This window comes from Tympanuchus pallidicinctus, unplaced genomic scaffold (assembly GCF_026119805.1).
Source record: "Tympanuchus pallidicinctus isolate F22 unplaced genomic scaffold, pur_lepc_1.0 scaffold24, whole genome shotgun sequence".
Lineage (NCBI taxonomy): Eukaryota > Metazoa > Chordata > Aves > Galliformes > Phasianidae > Tympanuchus > Tympanuchus pallidicinctus.
Genome location: NW_026294741.1, coordinates 3,396,810 through 3,418,942, shown reverse-complemented (window position 1 = coordinate 3,418,942; position 22,133 = coordinate 3,396,810). Strand labels below are relative to the sequence as shown.

At 44.1% G+C, this 22,133-nt stretch overlaps 2 protein-coding genes across 3 annotated transcripts in view; one reads left to right on the top strand and one right to left on the bottom strand.

Moving 5' to 3' along the window:
• Positions 1-15,272, top strand: part of PIGL (phosphatidylinositol glycan anchor biosynthesis class L) — a 56,166-nt gene extending 40,894 nt beyond the window's left edge. For both annotated transcript variants that reach the window (XM_052689046.1, XM_052689045.1), the window contains 4 exons: positions 2,711-2,778; positions 10,557-10,588; positions 14,165-14,298; positions 14,669-15,272. In XM_052689046.1, the coding sequence (XP_052545006.1) occupies positions 2,711-2,778; positions 10,557-10,588; positions 14,165-14,298; positions 14,669-14,803 (369 nt within the window). In that variant the 3' untranslated portion in view covers positions 14,804-15,272. The remainder of the gene's footprint in view (positions 1-2,710; positions 2,779-10,556; positions 10,589-14,164; positions 14,299-14,668) is intronic.
• A 1,086-nt stretch (positions 15,273-16,358) lies between these two features.
• On the bottom strand, positions 16,359-19,445 carry CENPV (centromere protein V). Its single transcript, XM_052689047.1, has 5 exons — positions 19,191-19,445; positions 18,198-18,296; positions 17,307-17,376; positions 16,946-17,060; positions 16,359-16,600 (listed from the first exon to the last, which is right to left on the bottom strand). The coding sequence occupies exons 1-5, from the start codon at positions 19,427-19,429 to the stop codon at positions 16,476-16,478; spliced, it is 648 nt and encodes a 215-aa protein (XP_052545007.1). The 5' UTR covers positions 19,430-19,445; the 3' UTR covers positions 16,359-16,475.
• Between the last annotated feature and the right edge of the window lie 2,688 nt (positions 19,446-22,133).

Below are 22,133 nucleotides of genomic sequence, written 5' to 3'. Positions count from 1 at the left end.
TCAGGTTATGTGTTTGAAGGAAGCGAGCTAACTGCACCATGTGGAGGAAGAAAACGCTCCCATGTGAAAATATCTTCATCATGTGAGAAAGAAGTTCAGATTTTTTCATCAATGAAATTAATCCCTGAAGCTTGAGGAATATATTTACATGTGATTGCTGCCTGCTATAAGCCATGAGCACCACAGTGATGCTGTGGAATCAGTGCTCTGTTTTAGAACCCAGACCTAGAAGCTACATGCTGTGTAGGGGGCACCACCAATGTGTCACAGTCAGCCTGAAGGATCTTTGAGGACAAAGATGACCTATCTGCAGATCAGGTGAATGCTGCTGTGACCAGGTCAGTGTGCAGGTACCATGGGAGTTATGTTTACAGATTTCTGCAGTTGAAGAGACACAGCCTATTAGGTTGCAATTGTCCTAACAGTAAATTAGACAGTATCAATTTAAAGTGAACTCCGTGCAATCTCTTTACTTGATTCACATGTTACATAACCACAGCAATATGAAGAGCAGCAACTCCTATTTCAGAACAGATGTGGAGAAGGAAAACCTCCAAAGGTGTTTCTGTGCAGATAATTTCCACGTCAAGAACATTTCCTAACCCAGCTTTATGCTCCTATAGTTGGCCTGAGCCAGTTTTGTCAAAATAGTGATTAGCTTATTTAGTCTGCTCACTGTAGCCTCTTATCTTGGTCTTCTAGTTTGTTCTCCTGTGCTCGCTATAGAAAGGAAAATGTGTGTTTTGGCTTGCCTTGAGTTTATAGTTTGGTTTCCCAAGGAAACAAGTATAATGCAATTTGTGTGTGTGCATGTGCGTGTTTCAAAAGGCTTTAGAGCCCATTGGCTGATTTCAACCACATTTTACAGCAGGGTGGTAATCTTGAAGACGTTTTATTTATACAGGTTACATAAACATAAATTATCAGGTAGAAGAGACAAAGCTTGCTCTGTCCCTGTATGGTTAAAAGGTTAAGTGAGAGTCCAATGCAATCCTTATCAGACTCTCACTGTTAATCACCTGCTCAGGAATTTATTCTGCCTGTAGTGAGTGGGACACGTTGTCATGTCAGGAGAGCTCCACTATAGGTAGAGATGAGTTCAGAGCGCACTATTTCTTATCTGTAGAGTGCAGAGTGCTGTGCTGGTTCCTCAAGCTGTACAGAATTCAGTAACATCTTTCCCAGATGAGCTACTTAAAAAGCTGATAATCTTAGGGAGAGCTGAGCACCATTCCAGACCATGCAGTCCCTGCAGACAGACTGTCAAGTAGTGCTGATGTACAATGAAACAGCCAGATCAGAAGCCACCTGCTACTTGGTGGCAATACGATTACAGCCACTGGGCAAAGCAGAGGGTCTGTCTGTGGGCTTGTGCTAGATGCGTGGGCTTGTTAGCAGGTTTGCCTGGAGTCTGTGGGATTTGAAGTATTTTTCACTGTCTCTGTTTCCTGTCCTTTACACGGTATCTCCTATGTGTGAAAGGGCCTCTTCTGTTGGAGGGTGGAGTAGAAAGTTGCAGGATGGGCAGGGTGGCTTTTGATCTTCCCTTGATCATTAACCCAGTAGTTCAAGCCTTGCTTAGAAAATAGATGTTGAGGAGGGAGCTGTGGTGAGTAAGCAAGGCGGTAACATTTTTTTTTTCCCTTGAGAAAGAACGGGCTGGCAAAGAAGCAAATATCTGTTGAAATGTAGGGAGTTTGATTCCTTCCTGGTCATGGAGAAAGGAGCTGTGAAGAACTGCTGCTTGGCCTCTTTCAGTGCGGAAGCCTAACGATGCTGTTGAAGGGCTGTCACTTTCACCATATGGAAACCATACCAGTACCAGCATATATACCCTGTCTGCCCTACACTTTGTGCTGCCACTTTGTCTTCCAGATTGGTAGCAGGAATCTTTTGATACCTACTTCACAGTACTGTGCAGAATGAGCACTTAGGGTGGATGCTTTGCCCCAGTATGTTATTGAGTGGCTCTGAGGACTGGGAGCCAAGGGTATTCCATGCTTTGGATAGCCAACTTGTTAATGCTACTTTCACATGTTATTTCTGCATTAAAAAGTCCTCATTTCTCCCTGTAGAGAAGCAAAAAAACAACATGCTCTTCTCATTCAGCTGACAGCCTGACTTGACTGTACAAAGAAGGCAATCAGCTGATTCCTTAAAAAGGTTTATTCTCATATCAGATTATCAACTGTTGCTGTTGTGTGATGAAGTCTCATTACAATCAGGACAGTAATGCACAATTGTGTTGCTCTTATTAGAGCAATCTGTCCTGAATCACAGCACAGCAAGCTTATAGTCTCACCCTGCAGTTCACAGGCATTCTGGTATGTTCTCAGATTCAGGAGAGAGTGATTCATAGAGCTGGACTACTTGGGACAAGAACAAGTTTGCATGAGATTACTCTGAAAGTAACCTTTTGGCTACATAATAAGTAACAGGAGCATCCTGCCATTGGGAACATGATACTTATCATTTCTCCCTTGTTTAAGCTATTAGACTGTATAGTTGGTTAGTTCCAGAGTGTCCTCACTTATTTGTTTAGTTGTGTTTCTGTAACTTGAGTTCATGCACAAAGGCTACATTGTGCAACGCAAAAACAACTCTTTGGAGACAATGGGCTGGGACAGCGCTGCCTTAGATGTCAGAGCTGGTTATTGCATTGTCTCTTTATTCTTCAAAATGTTTACTGTTCTGTGGTTTTATTTTGCAGGTGGTAACTTTTGATGCAGGAGGAGTGAGTGGTCATGCTAACCACATTGCTCTCTACACTGCTTTAAGGTACAGTGCTCTGTGTGCTTTGTCGGATGCCTCCCTGTAGTGTTACAGAGTGAACGTGGTGTTTGTGTGTAAGCAGTTAATTACCAGCTAGAGCCAAGAGCAGTATTAACTTTGCTCATACCTGTGTGCCAGGCCATGGGATGTGATGCTATTTAGAGGAGTGCCTACAGTGTTGTAAATGACGCACAGCACCCTTTATTATTCCACCTGCTGGTGCTTTGCTGGTCTTCCTTTCACTGAGGCCTCTTTTGCTCTTCTCATTCTTGATCTCAGAGCAGTGACGTATTCTTACTCTTAGTGCAGTGAGTGAATGCACTTGCACTGAAGTGTGCCACAGATCGTTGCATTTCTGGTTTGAGGTGAGTATGTGAATAGATGCATGAGCTGGTGGTAGTGGGAGAGGCCTGCACCATTGTTCAAGAGGATGTTTGCTATGCCATCTGGTTATCTGAATTTACTACTCTGGGCAAAGGATATTGCTCTTTCATGAAAGCGGTTCCTATTTACTGATCTTCCCAAGTCAGTTCACTGCTTTATTCTTTAAATTCTGTGTTGTGATGTAGGAAGGATGCTAGACAAAAATCACCCAATTTTTTCCTGGCAAGGCAGCTAACCATATTTTATTTTAACTGCTCATTCAGATTCATTGTGTCCTAGAGTGATTTCCCTTAGAGCTGCCCCTGTCTTTTCCAGGCATGAGAAGAACTCTTTGCAAGTTATCTTGTATCTTTAGCACCCAGTTGTTTTCTGAATCATCTGTGCAATTCAAGTAACTCTGGATCTCCAACATCATAGTCGTTTTCCTTTCTTACTTGCTTGAAGAAAGCTACAGAGCCACACATCCCATACTGGGACCTACTGAGCTCCTCTGGGAAGATGCTGAGAATCTTGGATCCTATCTCATGGCTGGAACTCAGTGTTAGAGGAGATCGTGGCTTTTCCCAAGATCTTCTGAAATATCTTAACAGAAAGAAAGGAAGTGAAGTTAAAGTAAACAGTGCATTTGTTTGGACTAAGTGGTGAGATGCTTTCCAGCAGGATGTTGCTTGAGGGGTGAACAAAGGACAGAGGTTGATGGCTGATGCTTACACATTTGCAGAGCGTTTGCAGAGAGCTTCCAGCTACCAGGACCTTCAGTGTTCCCTCAGACAGTTTGCCATAGGGCTTGCAAATAGAAATAGAAGACAGACTGTTAGATATCCCCGTGTCCTGAAGAAATATAGGGAAAACAAGGTAGCAGCTGTAACAGCTGTATCAACTATTATCCCGATTCTGCTTTTGCGTCACTTTGTACCTGTGCAGAAATCACTTTACCACCTTTGCGCTGTAGGTTTCCTACATATGCACAGGGAATTGTTAACCTTTTTCTTGTCTCAGAGTAACTTCCTGAGAAGTAATCTTTATCTGGAGGCCCCTTGAGCCCAGATCTTTGCATTAGTCCTTAGCCCAAATAGAATATTGCCCTGAGCTGATGAGGTGGTCTCACTTGTTTCAGAATATATAAGCATCTCTCATTAATTAAAGACCAGTTTGTGTCTCATCTCTTTTCTGGTCCTGAATCAGCAAAAATAAGCGTGACAACTCAGCCATCTGTGTGTGCCAGGAGTGATGCTGTGGTCACTGAAAGGTTAATTTTATTTTTAGTGTCTTGCTTGCTCTCATTATTTTTCAGTTTGTGTCATGGAGGAAGTAGAGCGTGACCGTACCGCTCCTGATTTTCAGTGCCCTGGTGAGTTCTTATATACTGGCTAGTGCAGGCAGCACCAGGAACATATGTGGGGCTTCTCACAATACCCCCTGCTAGCAGGGCTTTGCAGAGCAGAGGTTGCTGCCCCAGGGCCCGTGTGCTACATGGCAGCAAAAAGACAAATGAACTCTCTTCTCTAGGTATCATGTGGAACGCGTTTATTTATTAGCCATCTTTAAATGAGGTCTGCAGGACTCTGCCTCCACTATGATGGCAAGTGGAAAGGGTGAAGCAGAAGGCTGATAAAGCAACACTCAGCTGTCTGGGAGACTGACCTTATGCCCACTGAGAGGTTGCTTGCTGCAAGAGCAGAGGTACGACAGGGCATGTGATCCATTCCACAGCTCCTGGCTTCAGGAGATACAAATTATTAAACAGCTGCAAGAAGCACAACAGTTCAGGAAATGATCATAGCTCAGCATTATCTGCTAAGAGTGTAAATAACCTTTCTAGGATCTGAGACAGAAGTTATGTTCAGAAGAGCAGAAGCTATTCAGAAACAGTTCTGAATTCCACTTGCACCAAATATCCTTGTGACACCCTGCAAGGAGTCCAGATGCTGTTGTATACCTAGCCTTCAGATCTGTGAAATGCCAAGGTTTGAGAGTGGGTTTCTTCTTTTGCAAGGGAAAAATACTAAGGGAAAAAAAACAAAAACACCCAAAAATAGGATGGGGGAGAAACACAAATTGCTGTTTGATTTTGATCTCCCCTGGGAGTATTTCAGTTCTGCTTTCCAGATTGGAGAAAAAAAAAAAAATCAAAAATCATCAAAAGAAACAAACAAAAAAAACCCCAAACCAACAGTATAGCAAAGAAGAGGGAATTGAATGCAATTTTCTATAGCTCTATTTCTTTCCCTGTGGCCTGGATTTGGACATAATTCTCCTTTATCCTCAAAGTAGGAGCTTTCCCTGTGGCCAAGACTGGGCCCTGTACGCACATTCACAAGAATGAGCAGGTCTCAAGTGACATCAGGGTCACTTAATTCCCTTTCTTAGTATTTGGTCAGTCACTAAAGCACTACAATAATAACCATGGTAAATAATACGTGACAGGAATATCTGAGAACCTCTTTCCTGCACTTTGGAATGACAGTGTTTGCACTGAGATCACATGTAATATCAAGGAGTTCTAGCTTTGCATGAGTCATCTTGCATTTTGATTTTTATACAAGCCTTCTTGCCCAGCAAACCGAGGGCTGTTGATTTTGTTATTTGCTTGCTTAAGGTGGGGAGAAATGGCCGCTGTGAGGGGGAGGAAGGACTGTAACACTTGTTTTCTTCAGTGAGCAATCAAATCCATTTGATCCCAACTAGAACAGAAAAGAATAGTCCTTGTCTGCTTAGGGCAGAGCAAACTGAGTGGAAAATAGGAGCTACTATATTTAACCATGCATTATGTTGTTATAGCAACTGCATCCATAAAACTTATATCAACGATGCCATATAAAAAGCTACATCAAAGAATCATTAGCTGAGCCTATTCTCATCAGTTCAATTTAGAAAAACACCTCTCAGTCTTTCAGGATGTTTCTTAACATCCATCAGCTCAGTGGTAGGTTGTAAATGGGACTGTGATATCGCTGCAGAAATGATATTTGGGAGCTTAATGCTGTATCTCTCTTGAGTTGATTGTGATGCAGCTTGAGTGCCACCAATGCCTTTTGCACTTGCTTGTCACAGCTTGACTTCTGAGTGCCCCATTTATGAATGCCAGCCATGGTACACAGCACTGTGAGGGTGGATTGCACCAGGGTTTCCTCAAAGAGGAGATCTGAATAAATGCCAGTTTCAAATAAGTGTATCTAAACAGTGATCACCATTGTCCAGCCACATTTGGTAGGTACTGATTTCAAAAGCTGCCTACTGGATTACATCTCTACAAAGCACAGTTGTGCTTGTATTGATTTTCTAAGTTCAGGTCTGTAAGAACATGTTGAACAAGAAGCAAGCTGTTTCTATGATAATTAGCTTGATGATAGTGTATGGGTTCCCATCTACCATTTTTATTGCAGATCTTTTTACAGTGCAGGGCTAGAATGGGACTCTGATCCCTCACTCCTTTTAAGCATCTGTAGCCCACGTAGTTCAAATGAGTGACATCTCATTTATGTTTTCAAAGCAGACTACAGTCTTATTTCCCTTGCTTTCTCCCAGTAAATCCTTCTTCCAAACCAACTATTATTTGCTCCACCTTGGAAAAGGATTTTTTTGTGTCGTTGATGTGTATGGTTGGGATTCTTTAGGCCCTAACAGAGTTGTAGGGTTCCTGCAAAATAAAGAGGATTGGAGAAATAACAGAGTGCATTATTTTATGTTTCAGTCTGTCCTTTAACAGCCCAGCTCACTTCTGGTATTTTGTTTTAACTGTCTGAAACGTCCTAAGTGATGGGAGAATTTGTGAATGGTAGCTGTGGTTGGACCCAGACTCTGTCCTTAAGGTCAAGAAAGAAATGTCCTGTTTTTTATCCTCTGAGTTTCTGTGCTTTCCCCTCAGATGACTGCCCCATGCCTGATATACATCAATTTGGTATCTTGCTGGGTATTTCCTCCTAGATTTCATCTCATTCCTTAATTTGACTGAGCTCATTCAGGAACGTGGAAGGGCACTGGGCTGGTGAGAGCCATTAGGGTAAGGTTGCACACAGGGCACTGTATTGTTGGTGGTCAGCAGGGATTTTTTTCTGAAGAAACAGCCTCAAGGAATGTCCTTCCCAGTGTCACTAGACTGCTAGCAGCATGACTGGAGCAGTGACACTGCACATTCTTCTCCCAGTGCAGGGACCTAAGCACAGAGCCAAAGAGAAGCTCTGTCAACTGGAAAATCTCTGAATCGCCACTTTTTTTTTTTCCTGAATGATGGAACCATCTTTTACCGCTGTGATCCACGTGAGTACAGAGTGTCTGAATAGTGTTTAAAAAGCTGCATGTTGTTACGTGGTGTAGTTCAGGGTGCATGGAAAGGCAGCCAGAAAGTCCAGTTAGGGAGGGAGGAGGGGTTCCAGATAGTAAACATTCAACATCTGGCAAGTATATCCCTCTAATGTCTTGGTGATTCCTAGGAGACTGACTGTTCTTCCTCTTTCACATCTGCTTCATCAGATTAATTGGGCAGATTAGAGGTTAGGATCCTAAACGGAGCCCCAGCGTATCTTGAAGGCATCCATTCTTTTGCCGTGCTCTTGAAAACTGCATTTCCCCAGGGCTCTAAAGCATCCAGTGTAGCACAGTGAAGGGTTTTACCTTTGGCACCAGGATCTAATTGGAGAGTGAAGTCATCGATTTCTGTGAACAATTTCTCACTGAAGAGAACATTACCAAAGTTGTCATCCACCCACCTGAGCATCAGTCCTGCTTCTAAGCAGAGAAGCTCTGTGTTCCCTGAGGCAGAGGTCCCAGCTCCATCTTGACTTATTCCTTCTTGCCTTCACAGGCTGATATCAGGGATCTGTACTTTAGAGCTAGCCCACTTGCTTTGCTGACAGCTTTCATTGAAGTAGGCTGAATAAAGGATTTGGGAGCTGTCTCCATTCAGCAGTTTGCAGAATGGGGTTTGTTGGCCACTTCAGTTTTTGTGCTGGGTGATAGCTACAGGCAGGAGTAGCGTTCAAAGCTGCTGGTCCTTGCAGTGCAGAAATGGTGGATGCCATCACAAGTCTCATAGTATTTTGGAGCTCTTCTTTGCAGAGGGTTGCACTTGGTTTCAAATGTGGATCTGAAACCTACAAAAAAGCAGGGGGTGCAGTGAGAAGTACCTTGAAATCAGCTGCCCTTTGGGATTTGATGGGTGGATAGGAATGAGCTCTATATTTAAAAGAAAAGAATTTTTATAAAAGGTCTCTTTGGAAGAAAAACACAAAAACACTGCTAAAAAAAGAGCCTGTTTGTGTTTGACTTGTCAAGATTTTATGCCAAACTCTTTCATTTCACCCAAACCACAGCAAGTCCAATCTATAAAACAGCATTCCCGAAATGGCAACAACAGACAGCTGCAACCTCTCCCCTACTTGGAAGCGTCCCATGGAGAAAGCTTCAGCAGGGTGGAGATGGGAGCAAGAAGATTGATTTGGGGGAGGATTGGCTAGTTTTTATGAACATGTTGCTTTCTCTCTCTTCCTCTGCTTCTCTCTCTCTTTCTGCAACCACGCAGTTCATTGCCAGCTCTAGCCTGAGAAATAGGAATGAGCAAGGCTGCAATTCCTCTGCACCTGGGTGGAGTCCATTCTGAGAGCTCTGCACAGAGCTGAACTATTTGGCTCAGGACAAAAAGGATAAGGAAACGATCCGAGTTTCTCTGTGCCTGTTCTTCCAGATCAGTATCAAGTCTCTCTAGCTGCAGTGTTGAAGTCCTTTCCTTAACCAAACCATGTAGTTTGTGCATCTCTGAGCTTTTACACAAAGCCCTTCATTTTCTGCTGGATTAAACTTTCCTTCCCTGCTGAAGGTGCCCCCTGCTCCTGCTGGAACATTTCCATATGAACTGGATCTCTCTTTGTTTCTGTTTCTAGTGGCCAGAGATGGTGATTATTAGTTCACTCTTGGAGCAGCTCTTCACAACCTTTAACTTGCTGTCAGTTAGTGCTTTGACAGTCTCAGTACAGCAGCAGCACACCCAGAACAGGCACTAGGACTTGGGATAGGTAGCCAAATTTCCCACCCCTCGCTGCTTTCTCTCTTCAAGTTTATTTTAAAATAAGTTCCCACCCTGCTAGCTTTACTGAGTGCTGAATCACCACTTTGGGTGGCCAGATTCTAGCTGGAGGGGAAGAAACTTCTGGCAGAAGAGCAGAGCACACATTAATGGAGATATTTAAACCTTTCCCTTGCCTCTGAAAAATTGCTGGTAGTGTTTATGGAGCAACATTGACAGTCTTGGTCTGTACAGTAGGACTTGAGTAGTGGGGCGTAAGAGGGCTAAGCCAATATTACAAGGCCACTGTTTAGTAGAAAATGGTATTGCTTGTTGATCTTTGGCTCTGGAGGAGACCATTGGCAAGAAAATCTATTTAAGGCATATGTCTCCTGATTGCTGTTTGAGTTCTGCCATGACCTGCATTCTGGCTTCGTTTTTGCTTTGAATTGCTTTGGCTATTCATATTTCAGTACTTCCTATTTTGTCTACTCCTGTGTAGCTAATCCTTTTCCTTGAACTTAACCAACAGCCAGAGATAATCCTAGTTTGAAAGTGACTGGAGAAACATAACAGTTTACATATAATGTATGTTTTATCCTGGCTGATTTACACATGAACTGTCATGTTGTCCTTTGTTTAATACACCACTATAAGATGATAACAATCTTTTTAAATATTACACAGGGTTAAATAACTTTCCTTTTTTTATTATTTTTTTTATTTCCTTTCTCTTTTTGGCAAATGTTCCATTGTTTGGATATCTTCTAATGGAAGAGCAAGCCTGGGTCTGGGACAGCTCTGAGTGCCATCTGCTGGAGACCTGCTTCCTCCCATCCTTTTGATGGGCCAAATCTGGAGGCATTCAAATGGTGATGCAAGCATAGGTGTTCTGTCACCATGAATAGGGCCAGAGCAGAAAAAAATTGTCCCCTCATTCTATTCCAAAGGACATGTTTTTGTCACAGAAATTTCCCTGGTAAAAGTCATGAACAGGTAAAAGTCTTATTGAGCAACAAGTTGGAGCAAATTTTTGGATGTCCCAAAGCCAGCACAGGTTAGAAAGAATGAAGTTGGTCCCCAAGCAGGAGCTGTCAGCTACGTTCCTGGTCAGCAGACAGACCTGTAAGAGCAAATGCTATCAAAGATAACCTTTGGCGGCCTCCTACAGTTTCCCTTAGTGCAACAGAAGTTTGAGAGTGACTTGGATTTATGGAGCTTATTTGTGCTGTGTCCCCAGCCTCACATATGCTTCCGGCATCTGCTCCTTAACTTTCTTTTAAGATCAACTATTGTAAATGTGTATTAAGAGAAAGGGTTAATACAGAGTCCATGTCTATAACATCAAGATTTGAGTACCTTCATTATTGTTTACCTACGTGTATCTCTTCTTTCACAGGTACCTGCTTTCAGAGAGGAGGTTACCTGAAGGTATGTCACACAAACAGTCATGACTCTGCACACATTAGGCAATCCTTCACATGCATGTTCTGTCCAGGGCTTCATCTGCCATACCCACCTCTATTTGAAATGCAAATGAAACCCACAACTGAACCCTTTCTTGCTCTTTTATCTCCCTGCAGCCTTTCACCAGCTAAGGCTCCTCTGCAGTCACTTTCCTGTCTGGTTTGAGGAGCTTATGCCTTTCCTGTCCTTTGGGGTTGTCCCGTATCAGTGGTGTGACTTGGTGTCTGCTCTATGATTTTTGCAATCTTGCTTAAATGTAAGGGCAAAATCAGTTTTATTCCCTGATAGTAGCACATTGCAGACCAAGATCTAGTGGAGAGAGCTGGGGCCAAGATGGCAAAATGCCCTACAACTGAGCTCTCACTCTAGTCTCTTCGATTCTGCCATCTAAGAAAAATATCATTAATGCCAACTCCTGTCCTAGGAACTCTGAGATAACAGCAAAGAGCTGTGTATGCGCTGTACGCAGGACAGAGAAAGAACAAGGAACTGCAGTGGTAGATGTTGCTGCTAGATGTCAGTTATTTTCTAGACCAAATCAGCTCCGTGCTCAGTTCATGCTGGTTTAGACATGGACATCAGACATAATGTGGTCCTGAATAGACTGGATGGGCTGTGCCTCAAAGTGGTTCAGGTTTGAAACAGACCCACATGTAGATAGCATTTCCATTTCTCTAGCAGCATCATGAAACTCCTGAAGCTATATAAAAGCCTTGCTGCTCTGATTACATCACATCTGACATGACCTACAAATGCTAAAGGAACGGGGAGCTCCCATGCTGCTGCTTACGCTAAGCCTTTCCAAATATAGTTCCAGTCTCATTGAAATTCCTGGTATTTATAATTTGATCTGGCAGGCGTGCAGGGCTGTGCATCAGAGGGGCTTAATGAAACAAGAGTGATGCTGGGATTGAGGCTGTCTGGATAGAGCTGAAAGGCATGTTCAGGCCATGGAAATGTCCTGCTCTGCTGTTGGTAAGAGAGAAGTATTTGCGGGTGAACTCGTGTAAGCTCATGTGATCAGGGAATCCAGAGAAAATCTCTCTGCAAATGCAAAAGCCAGCTAAGCCTTGCATTGCCTCACTGATATGCAAATGAGCACCCTAAATATCCTGCTTTGCTTTCTAATGCCCTTAGCCAGCATAAAGACAGCAGGCTTTTTATAATCTGTAATCAAGTTGTCCAGGCCAGGCACAAGCACGTAGGCTTGTTTCTAGAAGCCAAGACAGCTGCTGGTATGAATCCACCCCAATCGCTGGCCCTGTCCAGCTTTAACCACCACTCTTTCAGAAGAGTTGGTGTGCTGATGTCTGTCAGGAGCAGTGCAAGCCCTTAGCATGCGTAGATCTGCTAATAATCTCATTCTAGGCATACTTGCTGCATAAGCAATTTGAAAGTAGAAAGCCAAGCCAAACAGGCTTTATGCGCTTCTATTCTAGGTCTAATCCACTAGCTATATTGATCTTGCCCTTTCTGCCAACCTAGAGAGGTTGTATTACACTGTTAATCCTGTCCTGCCCAGGTCACAGGCACAGCAGGCTCTGAAGAGCTTCACCTGCTGGTGTCATAGGAGTAGACTCATCAATGGCAGCACTTCTCTTACCCTGCTTGGCAGGGTGCATTCTGTTTCTCTCAATCCTTTTCCATCTCTCATTGAACTGTACATTCCTTCCCTGCTTCACTTCATCTCACATTCCCATGCAGAGCAGCCCTTGCTGTCAGCATGTGGAGATCCTTGTCATATCACTGACACAGAAGGCTCTTACAGTGCCCTTCATGTTGTGAAGCTTGAATGCCCATGGCTTTGCCTGATCTGACCGATGGGGGCCCAGGAGGCCCAAGTGATGAATACTAAATATTGAGTGTGGTTGCAGCTGTTTTGGAGACCTTACTGCTGAGATTTGGGGAATAGCAGGAACAGAACCTGCAGGCTTTGCTGTTCTGAGGAAGAGAACTGCTGCATTCTAGAGTTAAAAAGAGCACAGATTTGCCGCTTGGAAACAAGAAGTGTTTTTAGTGCCAAGTAAAAGCTGTCAGGGCACTTCTGCATGGAGCAGCAACACACTCATCACTGCAGAGCATCCTTCGTGACAGCAGGCTGAAGCCTTATGGCAGCTAAACAGCAACTGCTCAGTCTGTGACGTGTCAGGAAGGACCGTGAGCAGCCGGGCTATCAGGAGGTGACACAGGCCACCCGGTCACCCAGCTGCCTGCGTTCCCGCACGTCCCAGGGACACTGCAGGGAGCTTGGCGCTGCTGTCGGTCCTCCCAGACAGCATTGCACAGCTGCAGCTCCACAGGGACCCACACGGTGACCTTGCAAGGTTGAGCTGCCGAGGCCGCAGTGGGGAGCAGCAACGTGGCACGGCAATGACATGGTTCTGACCACAGGGCCACCAGCACTGTAGGTGCTTGCAGTGACCCAGCCAGGCTGTGCGTTTGCAGCTGCCTCGGGCCGCCATCTGCTGGCAGCTGCAGGAGGGCTTTGCTCCTTTCTTTTGAAGGTGAGAGGAAAGAAAGAGATGGAAAGGTAAGGAAATGTTTCGGAGTTGGTTAGGGCTGCCATTGCAGGCTTTGGCTGGATTAAAGCAAGGCTCGTTGCAGAAAAGTGAGCATGTCACTAAAACGATCCATTATGCAGCCTTTGTAGCAATTCAGCATTGTTCTTTATCTCATTGGAAATCTAATGGCGTATCTGACTGCATGTCTACACAGCAACTTTGCCCTTTCCTGTTGGACTATGATACAGTATCTAAAGCGTGGGGCATGATCACAGCAGGTTCTGAGCCCTGAGAAATCCCAAAGCAGCTCTTTTGAGAGCTATAAGCTCTTACTGGGGCCAGCAGTAGCTCTGAGCCCATCAGTGAAGACAATTTAGACGTAGTTAAAAAAAAAAAAAAATAGAAATTAAAAAGCAATTAACCTTTGAGTTCAAAGGTCTCTTCAAAATTGGGAAGAAAAAAAAAATCCTAGTCAGTATAATCTTTATACACTCCCTTCATCATGAATTTCTGAGCAATGAATTCTAGAACTCTGAAGTATAACTGCCACACTGAGTTAATGTTTGATGCAGCTGTTCCTGAATCTTGTATTTTTTTCTGTAACGAAGTGGAATGGAAAGAAATCTTGTTTTTGTTGATGAACCAGAGACAGCTATTTTAAATTTCCATTATATCAGGTATGTCCAACCTGCAGCATGCTTACCAGGAAGTAGCCTTTCCTTTGCAGTGACACCTTACTTGTGGCACTGCTTTTTGGCACTACATACATTTGTGAACAGCTGTTTTCAAGGACGAAGCACAGGAAGAGTACAATTCCATCAAAAGTCTGACAAATGCTGTGAGAGCTGCCACTCAGAGAATTGCAGCCACTGCCATTGAACCAGGCTGATGTGTTACTTCCACAAAAACAAGGTCACATATCCCTTTTGTGCAAAAAGAACAGTATAGGGGAATCTGCAAAGACCTGCTGAGCCTGGAGAGATGGGGACCTTACAACAGATCTGTTGTTCTGACATATCTATCCTCTTTTTCTGTCTAGGGTGCCGTGTGCTTGTCCTTGAGTCAGTAAATCTCCTGCGGAAGTACATCTCCATCCTGGATGTGCCCCTTTCCTGCCTCCTGCCCAGAGATGTGCTCTTCATACTCACAGAAGAAGAGAGTCAGCAAGCCAGGGTGAGACTGTGTATTTGCTTAACCTGTTAGAATAACTCATCATCGTTGTGAAGGCTGTGGTCAGAAGTTTCAGGTCATCATCACAGAAAGCTTTGCACATAACTGTATCTGTAGCTTATAAATACTACTAGTGAACAGTCTTCAGTGATTTGTGAAATAGGAATGGATGAATTGCTTTGCTTCATGTGCTGTGTGGACAGTGGGACAGGGCTGAGCAGATTTACAGCTCAGAGATCATCTGTAGTCATAGTGCATTGAATTTTGAATTTTACGGTGTCCAGGACGTAAAGTATAGGAGGACACTGAAAACTGCAGCCATATCAGGTCAGGAAGGTTTTTGTAATGGTTTCTCAACTGTTTTTCCTTCTAGAGAGCCATGCAGTGTCATCACAGCCAGCTCCTCTGGTTTCGCCGCATCTATATGCTTTTCTCACGCTATGTAGTGATCAATTCACTCCACCTTCTGGAAAAGACAACGCTTACAACTCAGGGAGTAAAAGAATGAGCAAAAAAAAAAAAGTCTGTGCCAGGACAACCTCTAAAGAAACCCCAATTATTAGACATTCAAGACGGGATTCTCTTTGTGTTGTGTTCTTTCAGACTACAAAAAGCAGGTTGTATATAAACTTTCTCCTGAATCTTGTTGCCTGATACATTGAGATGAAGGGGGTTTAACAGCTCTATTTTCTCACTGTAGAAGCTTGAATAGGATATGAAAATTGAATTAGCCTAATTAGAAGTCAAAAGAAGGAGTATTCCACTAGAGAAGATATGGCACAAACTATTTTTCTTCTGGACACAGCTATGAAGACAGCTTTGAAACTTTATCTCTTGGTACTTCTGTAAAATCCAAATATTAGGAGTGACTTTTACAAGATGTTCTATCTTCACAGATAAAACCAGAACTATGAGACCTGTCTTACTCAATCAGAACTTTAAAAAACCAAAACTTATGAATAAAGCATCAGAAAGTATACTTTTTTTTTCTAATTGCACTGATCTTTGCTGCTACTGCTGCTGCTTTGAGATGCATTGTGTTGCAGGCTCCCCTTTCCCAGAGCATCCCTCATGAAACACAAGCATTTCTTCTTGCTTCAGAACGTGGGGCTTGAGATCAACTTAAAAGAATCTGAACAGGATCTAAGAATGAGTTGGAAGAGACCCAGACTGTAACTAAGTCTTTTGTAGAACACATGGAGACAAAAATAGCAAGCAGTGTTTCAAAAGTTGTTCCACTTATGTAAAAGATATCTGCAGGAGTTAAAAATCCTCGCCCTTTGTGTTAAAAGGTAAGTGAAGATGTCAGCTTTCAGCAATTAATTCCTTAGGATACACAGAGATTTTAAGAATGACTTGGCATTCTGTGGGTTACAGTGTAGCAAAGTCAGCAATACTCCATGTTTCTGTAGGTTTTAGAACTCATTAACGTGGGCTTGTAGCTGCTGGCACATCTTCCCTGCATCTACGCTGCTAGGCAGTGCACAGTCAAGATGAGAACTTACATTGCCAGATCATGATGTGCTGCTGTGAGCACGTCCTGCTCAAGACAAAAGATGAGTTCTTGGTTGTACTCGAGCACGTGTCCACTGTTACAAGAGCATGACTGCTGAATTCAGTTTGCTGGCCATGTGTCAGTGCCTAAGCATATGCCAACTCAGCCTTAAAACCATAAGCAAGTCCAGGCTTAAGCAAATCAGTACTTTTAATCACATGGATAACTTCAGGGTCCCTCTACTGCATATGTTTAATCACCTGTATAAATACTTTACTGAACCTGAGCCTAGTAAGCTCTTTCAAAACCCCTTAACTCTCAATCCATGGTAAGTTCACTGAAGTTATTGGAGAAGAAACAGCATGAGCTAGTTCTTTGTCCTAAGCAAGAGATTATCTTATATAGGACACTTTATATAGGACATTTCTGTAAGCCAGACTTCATTATTTTTAGAACTTTGCTCTGTTTATTGTGATTAAACTTTACCCCAGCCAAGGGTGAATTACCAAAGTACCAGTCGTGGAGTGGTTTATTGAATAGAAGTAGCTTTAAAACTCAGAGTCACAAATGAATGGCACAGGCAGAATAGAAATATTTATTTAAGAAACAGATAACAACAACACTCAGAAATGCCCAGACTACAGTTCCATGGCAGTTCTCCAAGTTCAGCTGTTAGAAGGGTATGTCAGGGTTTTGACATGTCTCTGATGGTCTTATGTTCCTTCACTGCCTTCTCCCATTCTTTGCCATTGATATCCTCCGTAACAACGCTGTGCACGGTGCCATCATCCAGACAGTGGGGAGCTATCCCTAAGAGAAAGAGAGCACACAGAAACCTGCTAAAGAGTAGGAGATGGATGCATCTCTGCGCTCTGCAGATGGGGCACCTCAGAGATTGTCACTAAATGCTGTCAGTTCAGCTGCTGTTGTAAGGCTGAGGAGTCTAGATGACAAAATTGTCATGGGTGGAAGCCCACAAGTCACAGGTAAGGCTATTTCATGTGGAGGAGCCACAGGTTCAGGCTACAGCTCTAGATGTTTGGTAATTTAGGAAAAAAATGAAGACATGCTGCTCTCTGCTCTCACGCCAGCAACCAGTGGAGTCTCAATCCAATTTTGCTACCACAGTTTGCCAGGTTTACTCTTTTTACCTACCATAGCCATCTGGATTGGAGCGAGGAGTGTAAAAGCTCTGCACACCACAGGTCTTGCAGAATGTGTGCTGGGCACGATGTGTGTTGAAGGTGTATGTTGTCAGATTATCAGCACCCTAAGCAGAAATGAAAAGCAATGTAGATACACAAATAGGTGTATTAATTACTTTCTGTTAACTTAGCTATATAGCTAAGACATAAAATTCAAAAATATCACTTTCTTGTCTCTACTTGAGATACAGAATTAGGGCAAGAAAACTGGGAACCACTCACATCTTTTACAATAATAATAGATTACATGGATTAGGTAATTTCTTTCTGTTAGTGTTTGTGGCCAGGTTCTTACTGCATTCTTACTCTACCTTCAGCAGCTTGAAACGTGAAGCTGGGACAATGAAGTGTCTGTTCTGCTTCTTTGTGCAAATGCTGCAACTGTAAGAGAAAGAGAAGACCTTTCTAGAAGTAGCAGATGAGTTGTAATACAGGAATCAGATCAGAATCAGCTCAGACCTCTTGATGATGGAAGTTCAACTACAAGCTAAAATGTTTCATTAGCCTCAAAGAGGTAAGTGACAGAAGTGGACCCATATCAGTAGTGTTTGCTAAGCACACCCATGAAACAGACTGATCCTATGCAGATAAGCAATAAGGCATTCACCTCTAGCAAGCATTATATGCCTTTTTTTTTTCCACGTGTGCAACTTTCAGTAGACATACCAGGGACTAACTGTAGCCTGAGAAATGCATTTAATCTTTCAGATCACTATGCCAACTTTTCTAACATTAATTAACTTGCAAACAAGAAAGTGAGATTCAAAGGTTACTCGTGAGCTGGAAGCAAACTAGTTGCAGGTGGGGGAAACACTTGAAATCAGACATTGCTGTAGTTTGCACTTGTGTCAGAAATGTAACACATTTACTGGAGCCGACCAAGTTAAAAGGGAATTGATGTGCTTTGAGTGCACTGTACTTGAAGGAAACATAAAGCAGACCACTGAGCACCTGTAGTCATTAGATCTTTCCCATCACTTTCTGCATGAGCACAGATGAGGGGACCTGAAGTCCTGCCCACCAGTGCATCATCTGCAACCACCTGCACTGATCCCACATTGGATCAGCACATAATTAGGCACATACCTTATGGAAACAGAGCAGAGGATGCTCTCCAGTTTTATTAGTCTTTTCTCTATGACATTGACTGGAAAAGCATACGAGCTCTTATTCATTTCTGAAACAGGAAACCAAAAACTCACTTGCAGTTAAAAACATGCAGGTCTGCTGAAGCCCAGACCTCAAAGCGCACGGCTCCGCAGTGACAGCCTCCCGTGTGTTTGACCAGGCCTCTGTGCTCACTGGAGAGAGAAGCAACAGTCAGGTTATGTGAGCGTAGATTTTTATGTTGGCCAAGGAAACATTTAGGCTACTCCATTACTCAGTTTTGCTTTGAGTGCTTGCAGTACACCTTTAAAAAATATCTCCTGAAATGTATTTAAATAAAGTGCTCCAGAGTGAAGCAGAGAATGAGTTTTGTCTTCTGCACCTATTGCATTTTTGATTTTATTAAAACAGCGAAAGGAAAGAACTGCAGTTCAAGTAGAGTGTACTCTGCCTGTAACACAGGATGTGTGCTCCTCTGCCATGGCCCAGGCCAGAATTCTGGCCTCAGTTACAGCACTAGCCATGTCCAGCAATGATAGAAAGTGGTGTTCCCACAATGCAGCCCTCTTGGAGCTGGGCAATGGCTTTTCCCACATTTTTTCCCCACAGCTGCTCCAGCTCTAATACTCTTCCATGTAAAAGCTGGAAGCAGCAGAGATAAGTGCATTCCACACTGTACTGAAACATTTTATTTTGCATTTTAATTGCAGGGGAACTTTACGATGAAGGAATCTCTGAGCTTCTCCCTCTCCCCCACGGTGCATCCATAGCAACTCTGCAGAATGAACACACCGAGTCGAAAGCTAAATGCAGAAGAAAACCCATTTCCTTCCAAATTTCCACTCCCACGGGCAGTTACTGATTACAGCCCGGCGATGATGTGCCGTGGACCAAAAGAGCACAGGAGGTGGGTGCGGGTTTAGGTGAGCCTCGGCTCCCCCGGGAGGGAATGCGATCCCCATTGGCGTCTGTGACCGAGGAGCTGTGAATTAGCCTAAAAAGCCACTTTGTGCGGAAGACCCACCCCCTCCCCCGGGCCCGTGTTCACTGCTGTGCAAGCGATGGGATCTGACCCGTCCCGTACTCACTAGGCGTCCAGCAGCAGCCGCGCCGCCTCCTCGCAGCTCAGCCGGTGCCGCTCCTGGAAGGCGGCCCAGCGCTCGCTCTGCGCCCCTAGATCGAACGTACCGGCGGGCAGCGCCTGCTCCCCGCCCCGGGAGCCGCCCGCTTTCTTCCCTCGCTCCCGGCGGTTTCTACCCGCGGGCGAAGCGCTGGCCGCGCTGCTCCGCCGGGAGCGCCGCGCGTTGCCCGCCGCAGCGCGCCCCATGTGCCGCTCCCCGCCCTGCTGCCCGTTGCCGCCAGGGGGCGCTGTCGCGGCGCGGGATAGGGGCGTCCCGGGAGGCTGCGGCCCGCGGGGCGCCGCTGGCCGGGGGGCTCCGCCTGTGGGCACAACCGGGAATGGTAGCGAGGAGAATCCCGCCCCGTCAGCTGCTTTGCCCCAGTGGAAAGCGAGCTTGTGCTGTATCTGATAGAGATTTGGTCGCAAAGACGAGTTTTCTGCTGAGAAAAACAGCCAAGGAATGGCCAAGCTGAGGGTTTGGGGCAGCAGGTGAATGTGAATTCATCACATTTATGGAATCTGAGCCCCAGTGCCCGAGTGAATATGGTGAGTTCAGATCTGTAGGTTGTGAGCTCAGGGTGCTAGCTGGCTTGTAACATACCCTACAGTGGTAGAAATGCCAGTTATTTGCAAACATTATCATGAGGTTTTCTCTTTAATTGTAAACACAGGGTGCCTCACGTAGTCAAGGTTGTCAACTGCTTTGCAGACCTGAGTGTGTTGTGTGACATCTCAGCTATGCATCCTTCCTCCTTTAAAAACAAGGCTGCTGTTCAACAACACTGCAGTGCATCATTATGTGCGTTTGGAAGCGTAGTGAGGCTCTGTCCTTCCTGAGGTGTGAATCATGATGGCAGCTCTGCAGAGAAATGAGCTTTTATCTTATTCCTCTGATTCCCACTGGGCACTTTTTTTTTTTTAAACAAACTGTCACCAGAATCTTTAAGTTAAAAGGAAAACAAACAACACAGCACAGCCCTTGAAACAAACACAACCTCTGACAGCGCTCCTCTGTTGGTAAATAACCTAGAAAAGATTATCTACAGACATCTGTAGGGCAACGCTGTTTCTGGAGTGAAACTGCTCAATGTGGGGTAAAGAAGAACTTGTAGGCATCTAAGTTGCATTTGGTGGGGAGAAAAAAAATCACTCCAAGGCTGAATACCCAGGATGGCTGGAGAGGAAATGTATTTTGTTGGAGCGACAATCAATAACTTGTATTGGCAACAATTCTTAATGCCTTGCTCTTCTCTGGAAGCGGAACAGGGAGAGATGTAAACAAGTGAGTTACAAGTCTGGTATGGAGCAGAACAGGCACCAGAGGGTCACGTCTCATCCAGGAATATAGCAAAGCAACTGGACGATGACGAAACGTCCATCAGCACTCTCTGGTCTGGAAAACAGCTTTAAAAACATGCATCTGCAGTGTGTGGGCTGCCTCCTGAGTTGGCACATAGCAGGACTCAAATAACAATCCAGTGGCTCAGCATCACCCTTCACTGATGATAGGAAAGGGTGCTGAGTTACAGTTTCCTGTTATTCCCCATCTGAACCTCTGTACTCGTTATTCATTCTAATGGAACCATTTTAAATATGCTGTATGTGACAAATTCTGGCCCACGTCAGCACGTTCTTCAGGAGCGCCTGATCTGGGCCACACCCAGACTTTTAGTCACACTCAACTTCATGTTAGTCACCTTATATTTTGGGAGGAAATGTCACTCAGGTGAAACTGGAGACCGTGAGCTGAAACCAAGTCTGTGTAGTCTGCAGCATGGCTTCATCTGCCCTAGGTGTGGGGCATGGCCTGCAGCAGTTGCAGGTTTCAGCCTACAGTGGTCTGTCCTCTAAAAACAAGAACAACACGAAACTAAAAGGCAGAGCATGTTTTAGGAGCTGCTCATGGATCAGTTCACAAACAGACACCTGCCTGCTTTAGGAGACACTAAACATCTGTACACCCTCCTAAAGCAGTTCCTGAGTGAAAACTGGAGCGTGCAATCTATGTCATATATGCAAATCTGTCAGTTTCCATTTACCTCCACTATTAATTCACCATATACTAAATGTAGAAAGCATTTTGAGAAGCTAAATTCTGTTCCCCTATGATGTTTCAAGGAAAGAACTGCAAGAAAGAAAAAAATTGAGAAGCAGAATGCAGTCATTTCAGAAGGTTACAGCAAAAATATTCTTCCTCCTCTTTCATTTGTTTCAAAGGACTCATAAAGCTCAAAATTAGGCCTCACGGGAAGAGACAATGCTAGAACTTTACAGCAGATCTCTGGCTGATGTTAAATTTTACTGGCATTCTGATTGCAAGTCCTAAATTTCAGTGGTTGCATATGGGATTGGGGGTACATGCACGTGTGGCTGTTAGATGTTGCCCAGTGCCTAAAGAGTTAACAGTCCTCACACTGATTATTTCCAACGTTTACCAAACATTAGTGGCAGTAGAAGATAAAGAATGTTTTCCTCTAAACCTTCTGAAACACAATAGAAAAGGAAGAAACATTCAGAAAGAGGTGAGAAAGATAAGAGGAAGAAAAGTCCAGTAAATGACTGTTCTCTTTGGGTGTATCACATATTCAAAGTTCATCAGCTGATGTGTTTTAGTGCTGAAGTACAAAGGTGCTTTTCTGTGCCATGCAGCTCTGCTTGTATAACAATGACTCAGCTATGCAGAGCTGGCTTGCAGCCTGTGTGGATTCTGCCTGTAAGGGCATTTTCACTGCAGAAGCAGCACTAAAAGGAGCGACATGTTTGTGGGTTTAAGGGAAGTAGAAACCGTAGATGCTTTTTGTCTAACAAACAGGGAACTAGAAGTAGTTCATAGCTAATACCATACTTAAAAGCACTGAGGTGTTAAAGATTTCACAGTTTGTACAGGGAGAAAAATACCAATGTTTGGATT